We start from the raw sequence: 19052 nt of genomic DNA, 5'->3' as shown, positions 1-19052 counted from the left end.
GTGAGGGTGACTGTACCTGCTTTCCAGGATGGCTTCTTCCACATGAGTGCTCTTCTCACAGRCAGGGGCCCCAAGGGAGGTCTGGCTCATGGCTGACAGGAATTTCAGGAGCAACTTGGTGCTCTCGGTCTTTCCAGCTCCACTTTCTCCACTGTTAAGAAAAAACATAGGTTTCATTCACAAATCCAGGACAGACAGAGCCGATGACTGTCCTACCCGCAGCACAGAAGTGATCTCTCGGAATAAACATGTGACATCTCCTCTGCGACAAGCAGGGGTCAGGCAAAGGAAGGGAGGATGGAGTGGGTACTYAGGCAGATGTCAATGCAAATGGAAGAGCAGGAGCGAGGCGTGCGATGCAGCCATGGAGTAGCTGGGTCTCCATTTCTAACCTTATCAGAACACACTGGCTGTCATGACGCTTCCACAAGCAGCAGTAGCACTCGTTAGCGGTGGCGAAGATATGGGGAGGCAGCTCACCCAGCCGGTGCTGTCTGTACAGGTYGATGGCATCCACACTGTACAGGCCAGGGATGGGTTTGTAGGGATTTACGGATGCCAGGATGGAACCAATGTTTGTCTAGGGGGAAAAAACAAAAAACAGAAAGGAAATTAAGTTCCTAGGGAAAAAAAAAATCACGACAAACTCAGACCCTGAAATAACTCATGGTGAAGGAGAAAGCCTAAATAAGGATGCCGGGCTTCAGCAGAGAGCTCCACAGTTTGGCAAAGAATGTCAAACCCCAGGGAAGGAGCTGTACAACTGGGTATGGATGGGGGACTCTGAATTTTGCTGTTTACAATACAACATTCTTATCTTGTTGTCTTTGTTGAATTATGCTTATTCAATTTAAAAACATGAAGCCATCTTCATACCCAGCTACTCTGCACTGTGCTTGAAGCTGAATAGCAGAGCCAGGACTGAAGGAGTGTCAGGAGATCCCTTCAATGCCCCTATCCACAGTCCTGAGCAGAGGGAGCTTGGCAARATTCAAGAACCTCCTGAATAAAGAGCAGGGACACAGACACAGACAGACACACACACACACACACTGCACACATGTGCAAAGAACCACCAAAGCATATAWTTTTTCTTCTGCTGGAAAATGCTGTTTGGAGCAGCTTAAATCATTTGGTAAACCAAATCAAAATTGACAGCTGAAGATGAAGCCCTGGATTTCAAGTAAAAACATTTCTATATTTTCTAAACAATTCATTTTGAAAATCTCACAGTTTGAAAAAAAGAGGTAGGAAGGTTTAAAATAAAATACCCAGAGCAAAATATTGAATTTCAAATGTATTCTTTTGTGAAGTCAGAAGGAAATTAATTTTGCTTTTTGGGGCATGACTTTTTCRGTTCAGCCAACCAGCTCAAATCCAGTTATTCTCAGAGCTGCAGTTCAGAGCAATGGTGCCACCTCTCTCCTAATGAAGGCTTTGTAATATGGTCAACATCCAGCTTAAATCTTGCTGCTGGTGCAGTGGCCTCCCTCACAGGGACATCTTGGACTGCTCTGCTCCAGGAACACCCATTCTCAGCAGACAGAATAAACAATTAAGATTGCTGCGGCATATGCCAAGCTTTGTGGCCAGGGACAACACCTAACCTTATTTCCAAACCTAACAACATCTAACATCTTATTTCCAAACCATGAGCTAACTATGAGTCACACATAGATATAAAAGCATTTGAATGCATCCATTGGAGAAGCTGTAAATTAAACACCTGGTGACAAGAAAGAATCATCCTGACAAATGAAATCTGGGGCTAGAGCCACGCCAGCCTCTGAAGCCAGACTGATAAGATGCCGTAGTCACCAAAATATTTAAAACTATTTATTAAAGCAGCAGTCAGAGATCATCAAGGGGAAAAAAATCACCTAGGCCAAATTGCATTATCAGTATGAACAAGCTAGCATGGAACAGGTCCTGAGGACCTTCTGACAGAGACCTTTGTAGGCAGAAATATAATTCATTGATAATGAAAGCAATAAGCAAGCAGATGATCTTTGGCTAGAGAGGTGGATAGGAAGAGGAAAGCATTGAGTGAGAAAACATGAATTGGGGAAGAAGTATTGTACRAGCAGTTGAGGAACAGGAATTGTCCAGAGATTACAAGACAGAGATGTCAATTCTAACTCTTCTGCCAGACCTTCACAGCATCTTTTCCTCTCCAATGTTCCAGTTTGTATTTTTCATTCCAGTTTCACCTCCCACTAGGAACAAAGCTCCTTTCCAGTGAACTTCAAGAAAGTCCTTTCCAGAACTTCTTCCAGTACAGYCACCTCTTTCAAAGGTGTTCCTAGGAAACTTTTCCACCTCCCAGTCACAGTCTCCTCATCACATGCATTCCSTTATAGACAATTTCTATCCATAATTTTTAATAGCAGTAAAACCATGTACATACCAGCTACTCTATYAGCAAAGCAATTGTCTCCAGAGCAGGACAAGCCACATGTGGCAAGTACACTTCTCAGGACAAKAGATCCTACTTGGATGGTTAGGCATGGCATTGTTCAGGTCAGCACGAAACGTGGCAGTACAACCCTTGGCTTGTTTATACATCACTCACATTATGTTGGGTCTACTTTTATTAAAGAATACAAGAATTGCATAAATGAACAGGGAAGATGCAGCCTAAAAGCTGCAGGCTGTTGCTATCTTCAYATTATTTCCTTCAACAGTTGGGTAGAGCTTGAATAGTATTTATTTGGAAAACAAAAGGTACTGTTGAGCTTGTCAGTATTGCTGTAGTAAATTAACTATGGGTGCCACACCAGTCAAGATGTACTGCTACCTACAYTCCCTGATCAGAAAGAATCCCTTTCAGGAGCTCATGGTGGGGTTAACAATCCTACACTGARGGGTTCTTCCCAGCGCTGAGCATGYGACAGAGGTCAGGCCCTTCATACATCGCAAAAAATTTCAGACCTGAGGTGCACAGCTGACATTCATGCACTATTCAAAGGCAAAAAACAAAGTGTAAAGGTAAACTTTAACACCTTTATGGATGGGTGGAGAAGGCACAGAACTAATGCTGAGTAAAAGAAGGAATGACACMTCAGAGCTAAAGGAAAGGCTTGAGGAGACACGGCTGCTATGACACTTTCACACTGCTGGTGTTGTGGCATTTCTGGTACAAGGCACAGATTGAAAAGGAAGAGAATCCTACCTCACATTTTAAGGTGTGAGSAAGAAGAAACAGGAGGAATATACCCAAATGGGCCAAAAGCTGCACAGACACACAGAATGTGTCAAACACAGGACAAGAAGAGCACTGAGGATATGGGCCATCAAAAAAGTGTGTGTGCATGTGGCTGCTGTCACAGGGTCACACAGTTGTGTTGATAGACAACAAGCAAGGTGGTGTACAGCAAAAAAAAAGAGAATTTACAGTCTCCTCTGCATCCAGTGCAGGAGATGGCTCAGAAACAGGGTCACTTTACTGATAATTTACTGGAATACAGGTGCATATGGTTTGGTTGCCTTGATAACAGTTGCTATGCAACACAGACAGAGATTTACATTTTTCCTGTCATACTCTGAAAAACTCTGTGTGCACATAGCATGGACAAGCAAGATAAGAGTAAAGCAGGGTAAGRCAGTCTTTGTAATCTATCCTTCTTGTCCTCTCCAAGTCTCAGCAGAGCACTGCCATCCCAGTACTTCAGGGATGTCTTGTCCCAGCTGTGCTTTTGCTCACAAGTCTCCTTTTCCTAACACTTGTCTACTTCTTGAGGGCCTGAGAGGCAAATCAGGAGATGCTGTGAGTATTCATCATTGCAAGGAGAGCAGAGCAAGAAAAAAAAAAGGCACAACTGCATGTAAAAGCAGAAGAATCAGGCAACAGGTCTGCATTCCTAGTTTTGTTAGGCAGTAGCTTCGTCTGTCTCGATCAGAAGGGATACTGAGCAACAACTCCACTTTCCAGTCTGCTTGGTCTTATAAACCATGGAAAAGCCATAATGGGGAACCTGGGGAATGTGAATGACAACTCATCAAACATGGATGTTCACAGAGGATACAGAGCTGCACAATTACCACAAAGCTTAGAGGTGAACATTCATGTCTTGGAAGATCTTCCATAGATGCAAAGGGCCCCTTGGAAGGGGTAGTATCTCCCAGGGATGATGGAGCTGGCAAGGCAGAAAACCCCCTCCAATTCCTCAAGAGGCAAGGATAACAGCAGTACTTCACATGCAAAGTGGCAGCCCTGAAGCTAAACAAAAAGCATTATCCAGAAGGGCTGTGGCCCAACCTGAGCACTTACATAGATGTTCCCCTGTTGGTAGCGCTGGTGCAGGTTAAGCAGGATGGCAGCTTCATGCAGATCTCCCAGCATGGACATGTCTTCTACCCCATCAACGCTGGTCTGGTGCATGGGTAAGACCTTTTCTCTGGAAAGGGAGGCCTTGGGGTACTGGAACACCTGGAAGGACAGGAAGAAGGATAAATAAGCTCATAACACCTGGGCACACGGTCTKATTTCCTACCAGAAATGTGCACCTTTATAGTTTGGCACTGGAAAAGGAAATTAATAAGGCACAGGTCTGCTCCCTATTTTTACAGTCATCTTTCCATTCCTGTTCCCACATATTTGAGCTCTCTGGCCAGAAACCATAGCGCATACTCCCTTCTTTTGCTACAGAGTCAATCTCTCACCTTCACTACTGATGGGGACAAATCAACACAAGGTTACTTAATTTTCACTGAAATCCCCTTTACAGGAGCAGGGCACCAGCCTCCAGCTGCTAGGCTAGACAGGTATTACACATTGCACTCATGACTGTGAATAATGATGGCAGCTGCTCCCAAGAGACCAGGAACAGTCTTTCACCAAAAGCACAGGTGAGATCATGTCTCTGGCTGTGGGGAAGTAGAGGAAAAGCTAATTCATATTCCAAGTCTGGCCCTGCACTCTCCACAGAAGCAGCCAGAGAGCATGTGGAAGAGTTTGTCATCTCAAGAGCAAAGGAAAGCAAAGCACATGAGAAACCAAATAAAGTAGTGACATTCTGTGTGTGTCAGCATGATGTATATGATACAGCTTTCAAAATATTTGTACAGTAACACCTATTAACTTCTATCACTGCTTTGTGAAGTACTCATCTCTCTGTGCAGCTGCACACATCCTGCCTCGATTGCTGCAACCTTCTTCCTGCTAGAGCTTCCTCCTCCTCAATAACCCACTCTTCAGTTATCAGGTCATCTTCTTCACCCCCTTTCAACAAACTGAGATTCTGTGACTGTTTCCCTCCACCACATGCACATCCCAGCACTCCTTTCCTCCTCCTCAAGCACGATGCTGGCATTTCACAAAAGTTATTTCAGTTGCTTCCCACTCTTGGATTCAGCCATGTGCCATCTCCCACCCAGCATCCAAAGCTGAGCTAGATGGTTAAGACCCAAGAGAGACAGATGGGAGACTTCGTATAGGCATCCTGGAGAAGGAAACTGGTCCACAGTAACACTTCCAAGGAAACTTGTGCTTTTCCTCCTCTCCCGGGGCTCTGGTCTCTACCTCATTTCCACCCCTGCTTGTCAGCCCCCCTGAGTGCCAGCAAGAAGCTGAYGGGCTCCATAGAGAAGCCCACTGCAATCACTGGCGTTGATCTAACTGGTTTCCCTGCCCGCTTTCCTGGAGCGCTCAGGCTGCCGTCASAGCTGGGAGAGGCCATCCCCGCAGCTGCAGGCTGCAGACAGAATGAGGTCACCCAGCCCCCTCCAGCCAGCCACCCCTGCGAGTCCCTGGCAGGGCGCTCCCACTGCAGCAAGCTGCGGGTGCCCAGGGGTGACCCCTGGGGCTCTGAGCCTGCACCCCGCCAGAGCAGGGCAGCAAAAACCCAGCACTGCATCCCTTACAACATCACCACGGGGCACAGCCACAAGAGCAGCTCTGCTCCTGAAGGGAGCAGCGTGGGAGAACCTGGCTCACTCCCTCCGGTGTGCTCGCCCCATGTCTGCCCAGTCACACCRGGGTAGCCAGGATTGGTCTCTTCCACTGGCACACTCCTTCACAGCCCATTTCTTTCACCAGCCAGGAGCCTTTCAAAAATACACAGTTCATGCTTGTGAACACTGTAAAACAAAGCCCAGTCCAGCAAACAGGCCTTTTCCAGGCCTCACCACACCAGTTCTGCTCCTGGGTATCAGAGAGGTGTGACTGCCARCAGCAGGACCCCCATTCTGCAAGCATGGCCCTATAATAAACAACCTTTTTTTCTTCAGAGCAGAGACCTCAGGCACTTTCACAAGAGAACCGAGGGAGCAGGAAGGGAGAATGGGATACCTAAATTCAGGAGAGAGCACAAGCTGCATATGCACAACAAGAACTGAACTCCATCAGGAACAAAATCAGTGCAGAACTTTCAAACTATGAGGCAGCAAATGACCCTAGCCCTCTCTTATCCACTGACTTGGACAAATTTAGGAAGAGAACAAGTAAAAAACAGTATGATGTGATCTTTCCTTACATCTGCCTGGTACTGACTCATTTACCACTGCTCTGTCAGCACTTGGGGCCATTTGGGCCAGAAGAGAAACATTAAGAAAACATTTAAAGAAAAAGCTGAGTGGACAAGTGTCCTAAAAGATATCAAGCAGCAGGCAGCACCTGTGCCAAGAGGCTGCTGTGCATAAAAAGTGATGGGTCAGAGCTCTCCTCCTTGTTCCTGTAGACAATATGGGAGAAAATGGAACTCTGAAGTGTAACAGGGGCCCTAAATACACAAGTTAATGATTAGTAGGGCTTAGATAATCACCTGTCTTGAGCCACTTGGTTGGTGTTAATTCAGTCAGCCCTCTCTAAAAAGAGTCTGGCTTTTCCTGAAACAAGTAAGAATTCAGGCAAATTGATCTCTCAGAAAAGTTGCCCCTGGAATATTCCTTTTTTTAAACAATCTAATACCTTAAACACAAAGTTGTAGGTGTTAATAAGTAGGTCTTTATTATTTGGGAAGGAAAACAATCAGCTTTCAGTCTAACAGGCATCTCACAAAACAGCCAAAGATTTCTACTTTCTCCCCAGTGACAYACTAATTCTGCCTCAGATTTAGCCCACAATCAGAACAAAATGACCCTGACTCTCTCCAAGGCCCTGAAACMATCAGGAATAAAGCAAAATCAGGCCAGCAAACAAGCCAGGATGAAGCTTGCCAGCCCTGCTCACCAGGCTCAGCAAGGGAGAAATTATTCCTTTTCAAACTCAGTTCTATCCATTAGTGCCATCCTGAGCACATAAGCAAAGCTCCCACCTGGCATCCAAGTTATATTTATCCAGAAAGCATTTGGCTGTTTTGTCTGCATCGTGGTTTCCAATCTTGTGTTTCATAAGCATCRGCTCCTCCTTTCCTCCCAGGAAGTCACATTTCTGATGGATTTATTGCTTGAGGTGTTTTTAGGGAAGTGAAAACAAATGACAAAAGCTTTGAAGCATGACTGGACTTCTTAYCTCAGAGCTGCAAGAGCTGCAGCAATGCTGGGCCACAGCAAACATGAGGACACCAGATTTGGTGGTCCTAAAAGTCAGAGGGCTCAACTGGCCCATCCAACCCAAAGTGAAGACATTTCTCAGGGTTTTCACCCAGGGCAGGACAACCAGTCCCTCCTACAGGTATGAAGCAATGAACGTGGCAGGCAAGAGAAGCACACAGGACAGCTCTTCTGGGTGGCACTGAATAAAGAAAGCCCTTTAATGATCACCATTTGCTACAAAAGCCATAAAAAAACATTCTTCTCCAGCCTAGTGGTTTCTTGTTTCATGAAAGAAAAAAATCTTAAATTCAGCTTTTTTTTTTTTACACCTGTAAGCCATTCAGCATTAGCTCTGTATCTTCCAGCACAGGGGACACAGGCTGGAGGTGGAAGCACCCACACAGGTGGCTCTAAGGTGGGATTTCTGGTGTCCTTTCAGAGGTGCCAGGTGGGTTTGGGGGATTTTACAAGGTCACAGCAGCGTGTCAGAAGAGACAGAACTGGGAGAGTCACAGAAGTACTCACAGAAGTAGGCTGAAGGAGGCTGCTGTATTACCTGTGACCCCTTAAAATGTGTTAGTGATATCCAGCAGTCCCAAAACAAGGCAGCTCCTCAAGAAGATATTTGAGAGACTACAGTAACCAGGTGAAAAAAAAAATGTGTGTTTGCTAGGGGACTTTCCATCTCTGAGAAACAGATCAGGCWCTTTATAAAAGAATGATGACTTGAAATCTAGGCCTTTCACAGCAAGACTGAAAAACATGACCATCCTACCACTGACTCCACAAAACCAGAGTCCTAAATCCCCTTTCCCTTTGTGCCCTCCTTTGTTTGCCAGGTAAGAGGCTGAAGAAAACCTGTCCCTTTTTCTGTAACAAAGCAGCCACCTGCAGGGCCCATTCACCCGCACAGCTGAGCAGATCTAATTGCTCACTGCTGGAGGGCACAGTCCTGCCCATTTCCCCATCCTCCTCCCAGCCCAGGCATCGGTGTGACTCACCAAGAACCTCTGKGAAAGCCATGGATAGTTTTCCCAGGGTTAGCCAGCCAAGCTGACTCACTGAGGGCTTGGATGATCCGCAGAGGTCCYTTCCTACCAATATTATCCCATGAGCACTGCCATAGATGGACCAGGGAACCACAAGGAGCACAGGGCTGGAAACAGGCAGGAAAGAAGCTTGTTCTTATCACTGTTGGAGAGCCCTGCTCTCAGGGGAGCTYGCTGCCTTGCTGAGCTGTCCTGCACATCACTGCTGCCTTTGCACACTGACACAGAGAGCCTGCTCCCCATGCCCCTGGCACAAAGGGATGATGGCAAAAGCTGCCAAAGCAGCTGGTGGTGAGCACAACCACCCTCAGAGTGGCACAAGCTTGCACATTTATAACAGGAAGAGCTGCTTGGTTGGTGGAGCTGCCTCCTTCCCAGGAGCATTTAGCCAATGTAATGGCTGGGCTGTTAATGCAASTCCTTCAAAGATGGCACAAGGGAAACCAAGGAAAGTGAGGTAGACAGAGAAATTAAGAGAACAAAAASAATAGTCTTCTCTTTTTAACATTTGTTAGACCTTTGGTACAGTTTGTAACAGAGCCAGGTCACTTTTCAGAGAGAATTGCAGCCTTTCCACTGATACATTTCAACRTGATGATCATGCAGAACCAAGAAGTCCATCTTACAACTTGGCATAGGCTACAACCTCATGCAAACTTCACTTACCATGCCGTAATCTGAGGTGAAGAGAACGTTTCCATTGGCACACAAGCCAACAGTGCATGGCTGCAGCTGGTCCTGCTCCCGCAGCCATACCCTGGCACCCTGCAAAAACCAGAAGACATCTCATCAGAAAAAAACTGGAGCCTGCAAGATCTGCACACAGGGTGAAAACATCGAAGGAAAGCTGGGAGAAGCTGCAGTATTCAGGGGCTATTTCCAAGCTGCAGCTGCTTAAAATATTTAAGTAAGTCCTACTTACATTTTCAGAGAAACTGGTTGTGTTTTTTTTTTTTTTAATGTAACATGAGCGGAAGAGAAAAATAGTTTTAATGAGCTTCATGCGGAACTCAAAGTAAGGAAACACCAATTTTTATAGCAAGTGTCATGGAAAGGTACAAACACACAGAATAGTTGCTTTGACTGTCTAAATATTTTAAAACTTGGAATAGCCGGTCATTAAAAGTCATGCTATGATGATAATAATAATAGAAAATATAAATAAAACATGTTTACAATTTCATCCACCCACACATTATTGTAAGTCAAAATGCTTCCAGAAATCACCAGCAAACAGCTAAGTAGATTTCACAGAGCTTTGTTTGCAAACTCTGGCAAGAGCTTCCTTTGGTAAATGACATGGCCTGAGTGTTCTCTGATGAATATATACACTGATGTATACATGATGGCCCTGATGTATGTATGCACTGGTGTTTRTAATGTTTATATATATGATGTTTCACATACATTACAACATCTTAAACTGCTCCGTGTCTTTCAAGACAAGTCCGAGCACAAAACCAGATTTCTGGTAACACGCACGCAGGGTTCTGCAGGACAGGCAGATCTCATAGCTTGCCTACCAAAACAGTAGAAAAACCAAGTTTGCAGGATTGGCCTTTCTGCCCTGTCTGCCCTTGGGACTTGGTACAGGGAAAAGAACAGGAGCATGAAGGCAGATCAGGGCGAGCATGACTTGGAATTACAGAGTGAGGCATGAAGGCACACCACATTTCAGTTACTGCAAACTAATCACTTCCATGTCTTCCCATAGAAATCACATAAATTCTGCTTAGAGGAACATTGAGAAAAATCCAAAGTGCTCAACAGTTGAGTAACATTAGGGCCATCTTGCCTTTCATCGATTCATAGACTGACTTTCTTCCTAATTTTTTTATGCCCCCAAGTTATTGATCGTGGGCTTTAAGCCCTTCCTACCCTCTCAATCCCATCAGCACCATTAGCTCCTTSCTTGCAGGCTTAATATGTTTGAAGAAATGGAATAGTGTTTCTATATTACATTATACAAAATGTGGAACACTAATCCTATTTTTAATGATTTGTTTTTAGTTTAGGTGGGTTTTTTTAAACTACTTAAGTCATTTTAAATGCTTTAGTACCTGGACTTTTCTTAATGTGGGAGATASCTGTTGGCCAACCTCCAGTCCTCCCAATAAAAGAACTGGGTTTAATGACATTAAAATGTGTACATAATTCTAGCTCTACTGCTGTGCTCTAGTCTAGAGTTTCCACATCAAGCAGATWAATCTCCCCTCACCAAGTGAATGAAAAGCACCAGTGCATCTGATCAGCACCTAAACTCATGGATGGTTTGCAAACACAATCCTCATGGCCAGTGAACAACAGCAATAGAAAAAATGCCATCTTATATTACAGATTCAAGATCCRAGAGAGCTGGTATGAAAATTACATCACACACAGATTTTGAGGAACTATACAGGGACTTTGTGACATCCTCTTACGTTTTCCAAAACTCTTGAGGCTTGAAACAAAATGTCCTGAGGCAACTGAGCAAGACATTTTTGTCGAGAAATCATCAATTTCTCYAATCACATTCTGATTATTCTGCATAAACATATGAGCTGCAACATGTGCTCAAAGATTTTTTTGCCACTTTCATCAAAGACTCCTACTACCACCATGGTAGAAAGCGAAGAGTCAGAAAACAGGAAGGTTGTGTCTCCAAACAGTGGGATGAAAGAAAACCTTTAATAAGACTCTTAGTGTAAACATCCCCAACAGTGCATTTCAGTGCCTTCGGATACCACTAACCCAGGATGGCAGAGATGAGAGCCTGAGGCAAGCGCAGTTTAATCAGGAAACATGCCTGCACCCTGCCATGCACATGCACACCCTTGCACATGGGAGTGTGCCACAATCACAGCACCCAACATGGTCTGGCCCTGAAGACCAGAGGGGTCCAGGTTACATTGACTTTCCACTCCCTGAGCTCAGAAATTAAATTGGGGCTACAGGCAGCTGATAATCTGACATGGAAGAGACAGTCCATGGGCACRAACACTGTTATTTTATAGGTATCATTTAGAAGGGAAAAGAGAGAGATAGGCAATGGGATCACTCAGCTATCTTCAACACATATAAATTATCTAAAAGTCCAGACTTCTGATCCTTTCCCAGCAGAAGTCATTGTGCAAAAGTATTAACAAATACAAGAAGGGGCAGCACACAGCCCCTACTGCAGCACCAAGGAGATGTAGTTCTTTAGTACAACACCACACAAACTTATAGCAGATCCTTCTGTGTGCTGCTAAGGAGTAGAAGGGAACATGCTGAAACTCCCAGGCACTGTGGTATTTCAGCTGCCCAGAACTTACTTCAGTTTACTTTGATGTTGTAGCTCTTTGTACAACAGCAATTGCCTCTGCACAGCAGAATAACTGCACCCAGTTATGCTGTTTCCAAAAGGAATATTGTGCTGAGACAGCCAAAAAAGGAACCAYAAAGCAAATAATTATTGTAACTTCTGCCCAGCATAGCCATAGACCCCATTTCCTGAAAGACAGTGTTTGTTTTAGTGCATCTCCTTCCATCAGCCCCTTTTTCTAAACATGAAATTCCCCAAGGAGCCTTGACTAAATACAGAAGCAGATGGTGACACCATAGAGATTGCCCTCACTTTACTCCCCTCTCCCCCAAAGCCACACATCTCACTGATCAGTTGAAAGGATTAAACTGAACAGAAAACTCCCCAAAACTTCCAGGCAGCAAGGGTGAACGTCCATGGGAGAAGCGAGGTGAGTAGGACTGAGCACTGCCCAGCAGCGACCGGCCAGTTCTGGGAGACTCCAGCTCCCACAGGCACCACAGATGATGGGAGAGCCCTGCTCTTTGAGGACAAGAGTAAAAACCCTTCAGCTTTCATTCTGGGATATAGAAGGTCTCACCCTCACCCAAACACGAAACAGTTTAACAAAATGAAGCAGTAAGCAATCACTGATTTGAAGAGAACACCTTAAAAGACAGAGAAGGAACAGCAGTGATGATTTTGAGTAACCACTTCCCATCAAATAAAGCTGGCTGAATAGTGTTCATATAGCCAAATCCCTATATAATGAGAATAGCTCATCTCCTCCCAATTATTATTTTATTAGGAATTTGTTAGGTTGGTCTATTGCTTTGGTTTTAAAGGGAACAACAGCAGGAACTGAAAGGAAGAATAAAATAGTAATGTACCAGTTCCTATATCAAGGGTAGGTCACTCAGATGTTAAACAAACTCTGAGACCAACATCCTCATTCCTATGGCCTCAGTAACAATCTGTCCATGAACTGGCCTTGCCACAAAGTGCACAGCAAAGCACAATCCTGAAAACTGATCCTGTGCCATGGGGTCATAATTTCAAAAATAAAGTTACTTGCATACAGAGAGCAGTGTTTCATCAGTCCTGGCTCACCATCACGCCATCATGCCTTCCACTGTGGGCAGTAAACTTTAAGATGTCATTTTTTCTCTGTTCAAATAACACGTGGCACTTTGTGATCCTAGCTTCAGAAATAAATAACATTTCTTGCTATTCAYGATATCGAAAAATCAATTGAAGCCACAGATCTCCTTGGCCTTCTATGCTTTTTCCTTTTTTTTAGAGTGACTGAAACCAGAAGTTCTCCCTTGCATTCACATGCCTGTATCTCATCTCAGCAGTACGGTGTGTCAGCAGGGAAAGAATAAGGGAGATCTTGCGTGCTGTAGACAGGGAATGGGCAGAGAGGGAGACAGCAGCACACAGCCCCTACTGCAGAGGGGGCAGCACACAGCCCCTACTGCAGCAGCAAAGCTCCCTTGCATTAAAGCAGAGTGTGCAGCCACCAGCTACACCCTCCTCATCGCTTACCTTGCCGCCTTCAACAGCTGGATAAGCTCCAGAGGACAAGACACAAAACTGTACCTGCCTTGGCCACTCCAGGACCTCCCAGCCCAGCAGGAGACAACATTCAGGACTGACATGAGAAAGCACTCCACAACTGTATGACCCTTCAGAAAGAAGTCTTCGTAGTCTGTCCTCCTCACTCGTGTGTTCTGGAGTACCCTTGAAGCTTCATGTTTTCCCAGAATGCCCTCTCACTTCTGAAAACTGCTTCTTCCCAGGCACAAGCAAGAATGAGCTGCCCCAGATGAACTTCAGGACAAAGCAGTGCTACCTCTCTCTGCGTGAACTCAAACATCCCATTCCTCCCTCTGCACAAACCTGCACAACTCCCAGGAGTAACGTGCTCAGGAGAGGCTCCAGCCAGAATGGCTGCATCAAAGTCCCAGGGGTTATTCAGAAAGGAAAAGTGGGTTTTTTTGGAAGACACCTTCCAGTGTATGAAAGGAGCACACAATTCTCTGCTTTTCCCTGTACAGGATGTTTTTAATGTTTTCTCTTGGAATGAACTTGGCTGTCTCCAGAGCCTCCAGATCTACCTACAAACACAATACTACAAGAAGCTCTTGCAGTGCTTTGATTTATGTAACTATACCAAATCAGCCATCCTGCAAGGGGCAGGGATGTCTGAAATATGTACACCCCTGCACTGAGAGTCTGAGACAAAAATCTGTGGGTGCTAGAAGTTTTCAACTACAAGTACCATACACATAACTTAYCTTTGTCCTCCTAGCACACTGAGGCTGTTTAGTGATATTGGGCATCCAAGCCTTGTGTTTTTCCTGCTGATGGATCCATATGCTCCKAGGCTTAGAAAGTCTCTCCTAGCAGCATAGTGCTAAGACAGCTCTTTTCCCAGCCTCAGTGGGCTTTGTGGTTGCAAACCACAAGGCAGAGACTGGACTAGAAAGGCCCTCAAAACTCAGACAAARCCGGAGTCAGGTTTCAATAAATGCACTTTTCAACAGATTGATCTGTGTGATCATGAATAAGTGATAGGACAAATACAAAGAGCCTTAGCTAATGGATGTAAGAYTGGTGGGGAGGGGGAGTCCCTGGCAGCATAGATCCATATGGAGAGGAATGCAACTTTGCTGTTTTTCTGATGGCAGGCTGAAATGAAGCCATTGGTTGTATCTGATCAGCAAAAYCAGGATGAGCTGAAGGGAGGGGCAGCCCAGGAGGCCACAGGTAAGAGAACAGAAGCAACAGCTCAGTTGGCAGCAGCCAACATGGAGTACCTGGGAAGAGGGACAGTACCTGCAACAGCACTAAGGGTAACAGAAACAGAAGTCTGCTTCTTGTAAGGCAGATAATGACACACTGCAGAGCAAAAAGGGACAGCATTATACCTGTCTGGTCCTACGACTCCTAGACGGCAGCTCACTGAGATCAGGCAGCCCCTGCAAGCCAGCAGGGCTCACAGAGCTGAGCGTAAACTGCAGCCATGGGTCCTGCTGCTCCAGAGCTGCAGCCTGGGCTGAGCCCATGACTCATTCTAATTCTGCTAATTAGCAGCCCCAGTCCTYACTAATTAAGGAGCAGAGCCCTCAGTCTGCCAGCAGCTTTGCAGAATAGCAGTATCAGGAAAAGGTCTGTGCATTTCAAATAATCTAAGAGCAGTTTGTCACTTCTGGTCACTGATGTATGTGCACTGCTTCCCACTCCCCTTTTGCTTCCCCCTCCCATCTGTTCAGTTCCTGTCTCCTCCCCCAGTTTGGCGGCTGCACAGCTTTTCACTCTCCAGAACACCTCCCAGCTTCAGATATCTCCCAGGAAATGCCTGGTCCATGGAGGTAATTCTTAATCTTCTCAAAGAAGCAACTACACACTACGGCAACCACACCAACTGCTTGTCGTGGGAGTGGAGGGAATGAGCCCCCAGCTGTTCTTCGCGTACTTCAGAGCTGCCCTTTGCCACGAGCACAAGGTGCACAAAAAGGAGGCAGGAGTGGACCCTTCCAGACTTCACTGTACACTCTTTCCACTCTTTCAGCTCTTCACTGTACAGCTCATCTTTAAGATGAGCTGCCCCCTGCAATTCCACCCAGGGCAGTGGAGTCACTCCCTTTCTCAGTCCTGCAGTGTTTGCAAYCACCTGAGAAACTCTCACCAGTCTTGAAAATGCATACTAAATTTCATTATGTCCATAAAAGTAAACACTGCTTCCATGCCTTCTTAACAAGCTCTTCCCTTCTAAAACTTTAATTAGGAACTGAATTAAAATGAGTTGTTCCCTAAGCACATTGCTCACATGGATATCTACAGATGTGTATTCCCTGTCACATCACAGCAAGCCTGGCTTCCTCACATCTCTTCTGTAGCCCTGAAAGAAAGGAGGTGCTAAAGCCCAGCTTGGCCCTAGAAAAACTTTCCCTGACCAGCTTGCAGCTCCAAGCCAAGCAAGTGAAATGCTATTCCTGCCCTGCTGCCAATTTGGGCAGTGCTTTGGGTCTCCTCTCCCTCTTGCCACCAAATACATAGCGAGGCAGCTTCCTTGCAGTTCCCTCCCRCTCTCAAATTCAGCCAACGGCTTCAAGGCTGAGGCTGGGTAGATGGACACTTGAGAACACTTCAAGGTTCATAGAATAGAACTCAGAGCCTCAGGAAGCCACAAGGATACAGTGGACTGTCACCAAGAAGCCACAGTGCCACGCATTTTGCAAAAATCTCAGACAAGAGCCCTGAAACAGTATTTCATCTGCAATGTTTATTATGCATAATTTGGGATTATGTCCAATACCTTTTTGCATCTTGCCACATCCTTGACTTCTGTAATTCCCTGCCTTGTGGAGTTCCACCATCTACTCACACATTACACAGAAACGTACGCTTTTAAACCAGTCTCATCACTGTGAAGCAGAAAATCCCTTTTTCTTGCAGTCAGAGGTAGAGGCAGAGAGGAGTTCAATCCACCTTCTCTGTCTCATCCATTATTTTCTGCTCTTTTGCCATGTCTCCCCCTATTTGTCATTTCACTAATAAAGTAATCTCAGGTTCTTTAAACTCTTCACGTGAGACATTTTCCTGGTCTTTGCTCGTCCTCAGTGTCCTTCCTTCAAACACCCAACAGAAAGCAAGTGGAGTGCCTGGGAGGTGGGATGCCCTGTCAGTCAATCTGAAATAAAAAAGTGGAAGTGGGGAAAAAATGGGGGAAACAACCTGTGTAAGAAAGAAGTTGGGAGAKAGTAAAGAGAGAAAAGTCTGTGTTTCACTGTTTTCTAAAATCACTGGGTACCAAGGCACATGCAAGTAGCAGTATCAACTCTTAGATGTGGATGGCAGCATTGTGAGTAATCACAGAATCACAGAATAAACTGGATTAGAAGGGACCCACAAAGATCATCAAGTCCAACTCCTGGCCCTACACAGAATCATCCCCAAGAGTCACACCATGTGCTCAAGAGCATTGTCGAAACATTTCCTGAACTCTGGCAGCTTTGGTGCTGTGATGAYGGAGACATACAGAAGTTTTCAGCAAGCATCCCTGGAAAGCACCGCACTCACGTCACATTGCGATGCTGAAATGCTTTCCCATATATCAGCAAATGGAAAGGACATAAAACATTTTAAACATCAACAGGTCCAAGAGTTCCCAGAGATCTGCCTAATAAAGTTTCTCAACAGCTGATACTGATTTTTTCTAAGTCTGGTAATGCTGAGGAAATTCCAAGAGATTGAAAGAGTCAGAGTTTAAATGGGAGCAACAGCAAAATTATCCCAAGTAACCACCGGCTGCTCAGTCTGAGAACCCCAGGGAAAATGCAGAGGTTTTGCTCTCAGCTGTTTCATCTTAAGGATACTCCAACTTTAACTGTTGTCCAGTGCCAGTCAACATGTAGAAAGAAGTCTAGTCAAAAAGCCTTTTTCTTCCTTAKCATCTACACACAAGAGATAAATAGGACCGTGATTAAGTCTCATGGCACTGCCCATGTAGAACACACTATTTCAGTAAAAGATCTTGAGAAGCAAACAGCAGCAAAGAAATCTCAAAAGTGTTGTAATGAATGGGGAAAATCACTATTAACTGAGGTCGTTTCCAGCAAATGTCTGCAGTGACAGGGTCAGTACTATTTTGCATTCTCATCGAGGATCTAAAATCTAAAGCAGTACTGACAGTACTAGCAGATGCCAACATCTGGTAGATAAGGAAATACCCACAAGGATGTGATCATCAGAGCAGTGTGGATTCCACAGGCCCCTTGTTAGAACAAAACAGGATTAACATACAGCCAAACTGAAAGGTCATGTCAGGAGAGAAGGAATGCAAGGAGCACTTCAAACAGAGGAATGTCTTCTGGAAAGTCACAGACCCAAAGAGGATTGCAAGCTGCTGAGCAAAACTCCCAGGACATTTGGTTGCAACAAGAGCTGATCCATGTCTGGGATGTATAAACAGGAGTAAGGAAGTTTACTGCTTACTTATGCTTTGAGGTGTGAGAAAGAAGCCTTCCAGAGACAACATAAAAGGCTCAGTCATTTTTTGCTATTCAGAAAGATCCCTTGTAGTGCAAAAGATGTTAATGTCATTATGTAGATTTGCCAGAGCTGGGGCTGACCTATCTAGCCCAGACACTGATAGTGGGGGGATTAGAGCAGCATGTGGCCCAGCAAACCTCACCTCCATCCCTGCATCCTCAACTGGCTCAACCCTGCTGAGAGACCATGGCAGCCAGCAGCACTGAGCCTACTCTCTGCTACCTGCAGGCTCACCTCTGCCAGCAACCCAGAGGCAACCCTGTGCCAGAGAAGAATTGTTTGCAGCCAGAGAAGTTATTTGGGACAAAGTGACTCTGATGAAGCAGAAGAAAAGTAGGACCCGAAAACGGATGGATCTGCCAGACACTTTAGAAATGAAGCAGGATTTATTTTAAAACAAGGTTGTGTAACCACTTGAAGAAACTGAAAAAGCAGGGGATCTTCCAAAAATAAGAAGCCCTTCTAGAAAGTGTGATTCAGCCAAATGTTCATCATTGGCTCAAGATGCAAGTAACAGGAATAAAGAGGACTAATACATCCCCCTGGTCCTAACCCTAATTTCCAACTTCTCATCRAACACACTGATGACTAGCTCTCTGAGAGGCCCCCACCATCAGTTCAGTTGCTGTGATAATTCCTGCACTTGTGTGACAGGACCYCTGAGTCCCCCAGGCACTGTGCCAAGTGATGCATGGCAGACAGGCCCTCCATAGGTGTTTTTCCTGGGACTTGGCTCTACAGCACTGCTGAACTGTGGGTGATCTCAGACGGAAATGAGGAGGCAGAACTGCAGAGTTTAGGGTAACTGGAGGATAACCAGGAAATCCAGACTCTCACAAGTTTCAGTCTTAATAATCACTTTTAGATAGTTCACATATTCTCCTTAAATCAAAACGGGAAAAAGAAATTGCGAAACAATTGTGATTATTATGTTAAATGTAAGTGTGGCAAGAAGTGAAACCAGAGCAGATCAAGGTGGTTTTGGAGGCCACAATGGGGCAGCTGCAGGCTGGCCCAGGGCAACCTGGCTTCCCTTCATGTGGAGGCTCTCACTGAGAGCCTGTGCCAGCCCACCCTCTTGCTGCTGATGGAATCTGACAAGGTCACAGCTCACGCAGCCTGGCTCCAGATGAATGCCCTAAGGAGGGAGCTAGCAGGACTCCCTCTCTTCCACCAGACACATCTTCATGTCACCTTTGGCACAA

General features: G+C 45.3%; 1 protein-coding gene across 1 annotated transcript in view; it reads right to left on the bottom strand.

The window, feature by feature from the left end:
• LOC130574414 (unconventional myosin-X-like) overlaps nt 1-19052 on the bottom strand; it is an 89559-nt gene that overhangs the window by 66046 nt on the left and 4461 nt on the right. The window contains exons 2-5 of the mRNA XM_057367627.1: nt 9189-9287; nt 4271-4429; nt 393-580; nt 17-151 (exon numbers count right to left, since the gene is read on the bottom strand). Coding sequence (XP_057223610.1) covers nt 17-151; nt 393-580; nt 4271-4429; nt 9189-9287 — 581 coding nt within the window. The remainder of the gene's footprint in view (nt 1-16; nt 152-392; nt 581-4270; nt 4430-9188; nt 9288-19052) is intronic.

Source organism: Malurus melanocephalus, unplaced genomic scaffold (assembly GCF_030028575.1).
Source record: "Malurus melanocephalus ecotype Western Australia unplaced genomic scaffold, MMel_1.1 scaffold_81, whole genome shotgun sequence".
Classification (NCBI taxonomy): domain Eukaryota; kingdom Metazoa; phylum Chordata; class Aves; order Passeriformes; family Maluridae; genus Malurus; species Malurus melanocephalus.
This window is presented reverse-complemented; position numbering and strand designations above follow the sequence as displayed.